Genomic DNA, 10,207 nt, shown 5'->3' on the forward strand with positions numbered 1-10,207 from the left:
TTTCCAATGATTGTGAGCATAAATTTAAAACTTTTCCCCCTTTTTCTCGTTCTCTTGTTTTGTCTCCTTTGCAGTTGCACGGAGTGATTAAAACTGCCGGAAAGGACCCCCAGCCAGGAGTACCAACGCCAGCGAGCAGCCAGCATTGCAGTAAAAATTTCCGAAACGAAGCCAAACACCCTGGCGCTGGCTGGTGGTGCGGAAGAACGACGGAGGGATCGCGTTGCAGGATTAACATTTTTTGTTTTTGGGCGAAAAGTTTCACCGAACCGAACGTGGCCGAGGTCGGGAAGAGAGTGTGCATATTGTGTTGAGCAGGAGAGAGCTCTAACTTCGAACCCGCTGCAGAAGTCATACGAATCGGTAGTGAAAAACGGGAGATGAGAAGCAGAAAAAAACATATATATTGTGGAAGAACCATAGAAGCAGAAATGTAAAATAAGTGTAGTTTTGTGGCTGTGAGGCGGCAGCCAGACGAAAAAATCATAGTGCTGTAACAAAGTGGACGTTTGCTCTGCTTGCGATGCTTGTTCGTGTGTTGTGTGGAGAGATAGACGAGTAAAGAAGTTGCTTAACGAACACCACTATGAGTGGGCAGCGAACGAGCGGAAAATGACCCACACAGCGAGAGGTGTGTAGACTTTTTGGTTCGTGGATACGATATCCTGGCGCGTTCGGGAGCGATCGGCTCGCACGCACACTGTAGCGCGCGATTCGGGTGCGAGTTCAGTGTGTAGAGACGCGACACGAGTACGAAAGCTCATATATACAAGTGGGTACCAACGATGAGAAGTTTAGTACAACTTTAGACGCTCGAGACGAAGGATGTTCGTAAGTGCTTCGTGCGCGCCCAATTCGCGATTCGTTATGACGAGCCAGTAACCATCGAACTAGAAGCGTGAACAGTGTATTTTTTGTTGGGTTCTCTTTCGTTTCGTGCCAGTGCAAAAGTGAGTCCAGGACTCATAAATCGTAAACATAATCAGCCGACAGCGTTAAGGGAAGCTGGGAACATATATATTTGGAGCGAGTGTGGTGTTGTTAAGATTTCATCTTATGTTTTGCGCGAGTGGAACCGATTCGGAACGTGTGTGGAAAACGGCGGAAACAGAAGAAACAAATTGTGTTGAAGTATCGCGCAAATGAACACAAGAAGATTGGCGAAAATGAGAAATTACATGACATAACAACGCCGCATCAGACGTTTCTCGCTTTTGCGCCAGTTCTCTTCGCAGTGTTTAATTTGTTTTTGCAAGAATTTGTGTTTTTGGTGCGAAAGATAGGAGGAAAAAAGTTCCTTGAAAAATGAAATAAATTTATCTTGCATGTTTGAAGCAAGCGTTAGAAGTGAAGAAGTGGTTCATTCTCAACTGCGAACACCTCTCCAAGTTTGCGCGTGGAGTTGGGAAGTGAGTTTGGCTCGTGAGAAGCCAGCTGAAGAAACATAGCAGAAGAAAAAAAAAATGAGTCTAATTACGCAGAAAACCGAGCTGATGGCGTTACCGGCCCTGCTGCTGGTGCTGCTGCTGTCGGCACAAGTCAACTACAGCCTGCAGTATGACTCAGCCGAGACGCAGCAATACTATCCGCCAGTTCCTGCGGAAACGAATCTACGGTACGATGCCCCGGATGATTGCAAGTATCGCGTGACACCCGAAGATGAAGTGGACCTAGTGTGCAACCTAAGAACTGTGAACAGTGAGTTTGATAATACGAACTTTAGTGTGATACCCTCGGAGCATACGGCCGCGTTGACTATTTTCTGTAATGAGGCCATAATGGCCCGGAGCAAGCTGCTGCCGAAGTCGTTTGCCCATCTGATGCGACTAAAGGGACTCGCGTTGGAGCACTGCAAAATCGCTAAGTTTGGAAATGATGTGCTGTCGGGGTTAAGTGATTTGCGGAATTTTACACTGCGAACACATAATATTAACTGGCCGGAATTGAATCTGGAGCTAGAGCCGGAGGTTTTCGCCCACACGCGAAACATCGAGCAGTTGGATTTGAGCATGAACAATATTTGGTCGTTGCCGGATCATTTGTTTTGCTCGCTGAGTAATCTCCGCTCGTTGAATATCAGTTCGAATCGCCTCCAGGATGTGAACGATCTTGGTTTTCGGGAAAAATCCCAGAACAAGGAGGAGAGTGGTGCTCACAACAGCAGTTCGGTTAGCTGTAGTTTGGATCTAGAGGATCTGGATGTATCGCGAAACCACTTTGTGTTGCTTCCTGCGAGTGGTTTTGGTATGTTGAAGCGAATGAAGCTGCTCAAAATTCACGACAATGAAATCTCGATGGTCGGTGATAAGGCCCTTAACGGGTTGAAGGAACTGCAGATATTGGACCTGAGCTCCAACAAACTTGTCGCTCTGCCAACCGATCTGTTTAAGGACCCTGCCCAATCCATCCAGGAGATTTACCTACAAAACAACTCAATCAGTGTACTTTCGCCCGGTCTTTTCTCCAAACTGGAGCAACTGCAAGCGCTAGATCTGTCCATGAATCAGCTGACATCCGCCTGGGTCAACCGGGACACCTTCTCCGGGCTCATTCGCTTGGTGTTGTTGAATCTGGCCAACAACAAAATTACCAAGCTGGAATCGGAGATCTTCTCCGACCTGTACACGCTGCAAATCCTCAACTTGCGACACAATCAGCTGGAGATTATCGCAGCCGATACGTTCTCGCCAATGAACAATCTCCACACGCTGCTGCTTTCGCACAACAAAGTGAAGTATCTCGATGCTTACTCCCTGAACGGATTGTACGCCCTTTCGTTGCTCTCGCTGGACAATAACGCCCTGACAGGGGTCCATCCGGAGGCTTTCCGCAACTGCAGCTCGCTGCAGGATCTCAACCTGAACGGCAACGAGCTGACGCAGGTTCCACTGGCCCTGAAAGATATGCGCCTGCTGCGGACCGTTGATCTGGGCGAGAACTCCATCAGCGTGATTGAAGAACCGGGCTTCCGTGGTATGAACAATCTGTACGGGCTGCGGTTGATCAGTAACAACATTGAAAATGTCACGCGGAAGGCGTTCAAAGATCTGCCTAGTTTGCAGATTCTGAACTTGGCACGGAATAAAATTCAATTCATCGAGAAGGGCGCCTTCGAACCGGCTGTGAGCGTGCAAGCCATCCGGTTGGATGGCAATTTACTGACCGATGCCGAGGGATTGTTCACGGGAATGCCCAACTTGGTGTGGCTCAATATTTCCGACAATCGGTTGGAACATTTTGATTACTCCCAGATCCCGGCTCACCTGCAGTGGCTGGATTTGCACAAGAACGAGTTGACTGAGCTGAGCAATCGGTACGGGCTGGACAATCAGCTGTATCTGCAGACACTGGATGCGAGCTTCAACAAGCTGACGAAGGTGACGCCGACATCGGTTCCCAACAGCATCGAGTTCCTTTTTCTGAACGATAATCAGATCACGCACGTGGAGCCGCACTGTTTCATCCACAAGACGAATTTGACGCGGGTCGATCTGTACGCGAATCAGCTGACCGGGTTGGACATTAAGGCACTGAGACTTCAACCGGTTCCGGAGGAGAAACAGCTGCCGGAGTTTTACATCGGGGGGAATCCGTTTGTGTGCGATTGTAACATCGATTGGTTGCAGAAGATTAACCATGTGACCTCCCGGCAGTATCCAACGATCAATGACATCGAGACGGTGTACTGCAAGTTGATGTACAACCGCGAGAGGGCGTACATTCCGCTGATCGAGGCGGAACCGAAGCATTTTTTGTGCAGCTACAATACGCACTGCTTTGCGTTGTGCCATTGCTGTGAGTTTGACGCGTGTGATTGTGAGATGACCTGTCCGAATAACTGCCAGTGCTATCATGACAACAGCTGGTCGACGAACATTGTCGAGTGTTCGGCTGCTGGATATACGGACATTCCGAACAATATTCCGATGGATACGACCGAGGTGTACATCGACGGAAACAATTTGGTGGAACTTTCCGGGCATAGTTTTATCGGGCGGAAGAACTTGAGGGTGTTGTACGCGAATCATTCCAACATAGAAATCATATACAACACAACGTTCATCGGGTTGAGGCGGCTGACGGTGCTGCATCTGGAGCACAATAACATCCAGAAAGTGTACGGGAATGAGTTTGGGGCGCTGGAGAGTCTGCGGGAGTTGTACCTGCAGGGGAACAAAATTTCGTACATTGAGGATCACACGTTTTCGGAGCTGCGAAAGCTGGAGGTGTTGCGGTTGGATGGGAACCGAATCACCAGCTTCGAGGTGTGGCAGCTGGCGTCCAACCCGTATCTGGTGGAGATTGCTCTGGCGAACAACATGTGGACGTGTGATTGTGGCTTTTTGAACAAGTTGCGGGTCTATCTGCAGTCCAACACCGAGAAGGTTATCGATGCCAACGAAATCAGCTGCATTTATAATAACCTGACGAGTATTTTGAAGGAGAAGAACGGAACCAAGTGTACCTTCCGGGGTGAGGGCATGAGTTCGATTGTGCACACGCAGGAGATCGAAGATATGTTACCGCTGCTGCTGGTGGCGACCTGTGCTTTTGTGGGGTTCTTTGGGCTGGTCTTCGGTATGTTCTGCTATAGAAAAGAACTGAAAGTTTGGGCTCACAGCAGCTGCCTCGGATCGTTGTGCTACAAGTCGGGGACCTTTGTGAACGAGTTTGACAAGGATCGGCTCTACGATGCGTATATTATCAATTCACTACAAGATGAGCACTTCGTGAACCAGATACTGGCCACAACCCTCGAGAATGACATTGGATATCGGTTGTGTCTGCACTATCGTGACTTCAACATCAACACCTACATTGCTGACACGATTGTTGAGGCGGTGGAGAGTTCCAAGCGTGCTATTCTGGTCCTGTCGAAGAACTTTTTGTACAACGAATGGACTAGGTTCGAGTTTAAGGGTGCCATCCACGAGGTGCTCAAGAGACGACGGAAGCTGGTTATCATTCTGTACGGAGATTTGCCGCAGCGGGATTTGGATGCCGATATGCGTCTGTACTTGAGGACGAACACCTGCATCGAGTGGGACGATAAGAAATTCTGGCAGAAGCTTCGGATTGCGTTGCCCCATGTGAAGAAGAGCAACTGTTTGAACAACAGATCGGCCGTCAATATCTACGCGACGGCCAACGAATACAACACCGCAGGACGAGCACGCGTAGGGGGCGCTGGGACGCTTCCGACTCCGGGACAGGCAAGGCTCGAGAGTCACAGCTACGCCACCATTGGCGGGAATTGCCCGAGAAACTGTGATAGTTATGATACGGTTAGTAATTGTAAATATAATACGACGCAGCACGAGAGGCGGCTGAACGATTTCAGCCGGAAAGTGACGGCGGAACGGCAGCACGAGTATGCGGTTCCTTCCAACTGCCTGCTGGACACAACGCACGAAACTTACAACACCAGCTGCGAGCGGATCGCAGGGGAAACGTTCGAGTGTACCTCCAGCAGCAAGTACTCGACATCGTCGCGGGGTTCGAGCGAGTGCTCGCACTCGGTTGCGTCCACCCACGGTTACCACGGTGGTCCCCCGGGAGGAGGAGGTGGCCCAGCTATACCCAATGGCGGCGGCGGCCCACCGAACATCCTGTCCACCAACTTCATGGGTAAGCATGAGCCCGGTGGCTACAACAATACCAGTGCTTCGAATAATTTGACTAGTAGTAGTTACAATAGCAGTAGGAAACCAAACAATTGTGTTAATGGATGCAATGATAGTAGTAGTAAAGGTGATAAATCCAATACGAACACGATTGGAGACAAAAATAATTTCAATGATAGAAGACTGCCACAGGCAATGTGGGCATAACGATTACTTAAATACAGGTTAGTTAATTATTTTTATCGTTGAGCCAGAGGGCGACAAAATGGACTACAAAAAAGCCAAGAGATATTATAGAAACAGCACTGCACTGTAATCACAGCCACTCACTCGCATAGTAACTCACAGAGAACAAACTACAAACTCTACTCGCTAACCACTCTCACCTAGACCTTAAGCTCTCTTCGATTGCTCACTGAGTTTTGGGTTTCCAGTTCGATTACATTAGCTGACGTTTGACAAGCCACATTCCAAACGCATTCCCAACTCTCACATCGAGTTTCCTCTACTCGAATCATATACTATCACTTCGGGGGGAAGTGGGGGTAAGACGGACAGGTGAGAAGAACTTCGATCGTATCTTTGAAAAATTATGTTTTCCAAACCTTAAATGGAGCATTGTGTAGTGTGTTTTCCATTGTTTTTCACTGAAATGAAAACAGACCGAAAAGATGAACATTTTTTAAGGTGCGGGTGAAACGGACACATGGTGGGCAGGGTTGCCATAATAACATCTGTGGTTTTGGTAAAAAAAAATATTTTAATCTTGGTTTTCTGATCAGAAAACATGCATTGAAATCGATTCACGATTTCCTCAACACGAACTTCTAAATCAATGTGCTGGGGGAATCCGATTTGCAAATACATGCAAGTTGTGGGAATTTTTTTTCCACTGAAGTGTGCCATCTAAACCAAGGTGCCTTACATAACATGGCGTTTGTTCAAATTCTTTACTTACACAGCAAGGATGTTGAATTCAATTGAATTCGAAAATTATTTCGTTCAATCAATAATTTAATCAAATGATTATTAGGCCAACGGTAGTCCCACGTCAACCTTGCGATTATATCATTGATATAACCCACCCATTTTTTGTATCGGTTATATAGTGGCTTTCAACACTTTTGGGTGGTTCGTCGCTGGATGATGCGGATAGAATCAAATTGGTTCGTTGAGAAGTAAAATGTATATATCACCGTGTACTCATCAGATACAACCGTTGCATATATTTTTCCATTTATGACGAATTTTGTGAAAACGAGTAGCACATTTGTAGCATTTACTCCATCCCGAGCCCAATCTGAACGATCGATTTTCCGGTTTCTATCGTTTTGATCGCTTTTTTTGTTTCCTTTAACAATTTTATCTCATTGGAAGCATCATCCGCCGCGCCAACTCTTGGCGGTAGGAGTGAGATGTATTTTCGACTGAGTTTTCGCCCTTTCAAATCGAACACATGTCCATCATACCCCTACTGTCTGTCTTACCCGCACTTCCCCTACTCAACATCGGTTCGACCCTTGGAACTTCTTCCCAAATATGCACGTGGAGACAAAAAAAACAAAATCTAATCGGAAGAGTCACGACGTTCATTCCTTGAAAACATTCTAGCTGTAACGCCTCCTCCGTAACCGCAGGAGGGTCGTGTTCACTTTTAGCGCCTGTAAAGTCCACGCAGTGCCTTTAGAGAAGACAACATAAAACAAAAAAATATAGAGAATACACACATACACACAAAAAAAACGAAACGAGAAGCGTATGAAAATGAGATTCCGAGCACAGCACATACGGGGAAAGGTTAACAGTTACAAACTAAGCAGCAGTGAAATATGAAATTCAAAAGCACTCAAACAAATATCCACACACACAAGCTAGCGTAGAGAAAAGTGAAACAGATGAAGAGACGAACACAAAAGATGAACCCAGTAGGAAGAAAACGAAGAAAGCTTCCCAGCGAGCAAAAACATAACAAAAAATTATTCTAGTCACACAAAAGAAACGCAAACGCAGAGGAACTAATTCTAATCTCTTCAAAATCAATCTTCCATTACGTTTGATGATTGAAAGCATGTTCGTTTTCGTACGGTTGGCTTTTATTCCTCCGGGGGAAAAACCTTTAATAGAATACAAGGAGAAAAAGGTAATCTGATTTTTCACGCTAAAGCTGGAGAGTCGTTTTAATCGTTGAGAACTCTCACACTCAAAAAAAAAACCTAATACCAATGTAGACCACCCTATTGGCGCACGGTTCAATATTCACCTCTCCTCGGGTGATGCGATTAGATAAGATTGAGAGATTCCGCTCGGTTGAACCGAGAAAACACGCGAAAAACATTGATTTCCTCGAGAGCCCTCCATGGGCGGGGGCGAGAAAGGGTCGATCAAATGGGGGGCGGGAGGCCAATTTGCCCCTTCATTGCTCTCAAGTGATTATTTGTACCTCGGAAGGTGGCTATGGTTTTTTTTCTCGCTCCCCCTCCAAACATTCTCCAACAAATTCTAAAGTCGGAAAGAAGTTACCTTGTGGATGAGTAAACATTGCCCAAAAAAGCAGAAAACAGAAACCGAGAGGAAAACATTTCTTAAGTGATTTTTTATGGCCATTTAATTGAGAACTCGTGAGCGAAGAGGATTTACGATGAAGCGAAATATTTTAATTCCACCACTCCATTCACATAACCGCAGAGGGAAGTCGAAGCAGGAGAAAAAAAATATATTCACATAAAAACCCAAAATAAAAACACCGAGCCCCGAGCACCGAAACAGCGGGGCGGAGAGGAATCGAAAATTAGTGCAACCACACCGGAACAGAATTGATTTACATTCTCCCCGTGGGTTTTTGTTCCCACAGCTCACCACCACGCCCCTGAAGCGTGTTGCTTCGTTGTTTCGGGTCCAACTCCTCACGAGAAACCCTTTAACTGAAACAAATTAGTCCATAGCCAGAACAACTAACCAACCAACCCCCCACAGTCAGTCAGAACAGAACAGAACAACAACAAAAAAACTTTATTTCGTCCATTTGAAAAAAAAAGAAGTAAACTAAATACCATAACTGTGCAGTTCGAGCAGCAACGGCAGCAGCAGTGAACACTAGTTCCTCCATATTGGTGGACGGTTAGGTTTCCTATTAAAAGAAGAAAACAGCAGAGCAGAGCGAACATAACAAGGTGTAAAAAAAACTATTTTGTTGTGTTATTTTATTACCTCATTGAAGAAAGAAAAAAATACAAATGAAAGAAGAAAACTTGAAAAAAATCACAAACACACACGCAGTTGATAAGTCTTATATGTAAATAGTGAACATTCTGACATTTAAAGCCAACTCTAGTGCTATTAAATTATGTAAATATAGAGAGAAGACATTTACGACTTAACTGCTAGCGGAAAAAAAAAACATAAAATTTAACGGTATAATAGAAGATGCAAACCAACAACAATACACACACGCAACACAAATTTGAATAGTGCTCTAAAACAAAAAGAACGATACAAATTAGGTGAAAACAAACAAACAAAAACCGAACAAAACTACTCGCTCCTTTGAATTTAGTTTAGAGATGAAGTGCTAAGCTAGGAGTGCTGCGTAGCAAACAGAGTGAATTGCAAACAAGTCTTGTAAATATTGACGATAGTGGGCGACGGTAAACTACCCGAGCAGGAGAAATGTAATTATTTTAGTCCTTAAGATTCCAGAAACGGTGACGTGTCAATTGAAAATAAAAAATCAGACAAGGAAATATAGCGTCGCCGAATAACCTAATAAAGTAATGATAACACAACTGAGAAATGCGAGAGAATTTTAAGAAAGTATATGAGACAAAAAGCAAACAAATTACGAAAAATAAAAATTATAATTTATTTATGAAAATTAAATCTCCGTGTGTTTTCGATTTTTGTGTCATCCGAAAAATATTTGATTGGTTATTTGGATTGTTTCACTTTGGCCGCAAAAAAAAGGTTGATTGAGTCCTCTTTTGTTTTGAGAAAAAGGGTAAGTATTGTTCGTCATAATGTGTTTGGTAAGTATTGGTTGATTTTTGTTTTGTTTTTGGGTTATTCGATCATAATATTCATCGTGAGGATCAATACACTATTGCGGGAGGTTTTTAGATCTTCTTTTCGGTGGAGCACGATTTTGGACGACCCTCAGGAGATTCATGCTGGAGTGAATGGTCACCACGGCTCAATCCGAAGAAACGGCGAAACACGATGCTTACAGTAATACAGGCTTTATCATCCGATATCGATTATTAACGAATACAATCGACGATTTTCGAAAAAAAAATATTGGGTGTGCCAGTTAAGCAGTTTAGTTTTTTGCATGAAGAACACATTTATTGAATAATACATTATTCAAAGTGTCGACTTACGCTAGCCACTTTTTTCATCTTTCTGGAAATTTACGGATTCCGTCGCGAAAGAAGCGTTCATTTTTTCGAGGCCAAGAATGAATCCACCAATTTTTTGATACCCTCTTATAAAGTAAAGCGTGTTCCACTCAAAGCGTTCTGCGTCGATCGAACCAAATAGTAGTCGGGAGAGACGCGGTCTGGGCTATAAGCCGAGTGAACCAGATTCTC

At 44.9% G+C, this 10,207-nt stretch overlaps 1 protein-coding gene across 4 annotated transcripts in view; it reads left to right on the forward strand.

Moving 5' to 3' along the window:
* Window positions 1-9,500, forward strand: part of LOC129764696 (toll-like receptor 6) — a 221,672-nt gene extending 212,172 nt beyond the window's left edge. For all 4 annotated transcript variants that reach the window (XM_055764051.1, XM_055764055.1, XM_055764052.1 and 1 more), the window contains one exon: window positions 75-9,500. In XM_055764051.1, coding sequence (XP_055620026.1) covers window positions 1,464-5,831 — 4,368 coding nt within the window. In that variant the 5' untranslated portion in view covers window positions 75-1,463 and the 3' untranslated portion in view covers window positions 5,832-9,500. The remainder of the gene's footprint in view (window positions 1-74) is intronic.
* Window positions 9,501-10,207: the final 707 nt, after the last annotated feature.

The sequence above is a fragment of the Toxorhynchites rutilus genome, chromosome 2 (genome assembly GCF_029784135.1).
Source record: "Toxorhynchites rutilus septentrionalis strain SRP chromosome 2, ASM2978413v1, whole genome shotgun sequence".
Taxonomy (NCBI): Eukaryota; Metazoa; Arthropoda; class Insecta; order Diptera; family Culicidae; genus Toxorhynchites; species Toxorhynchites rutilus.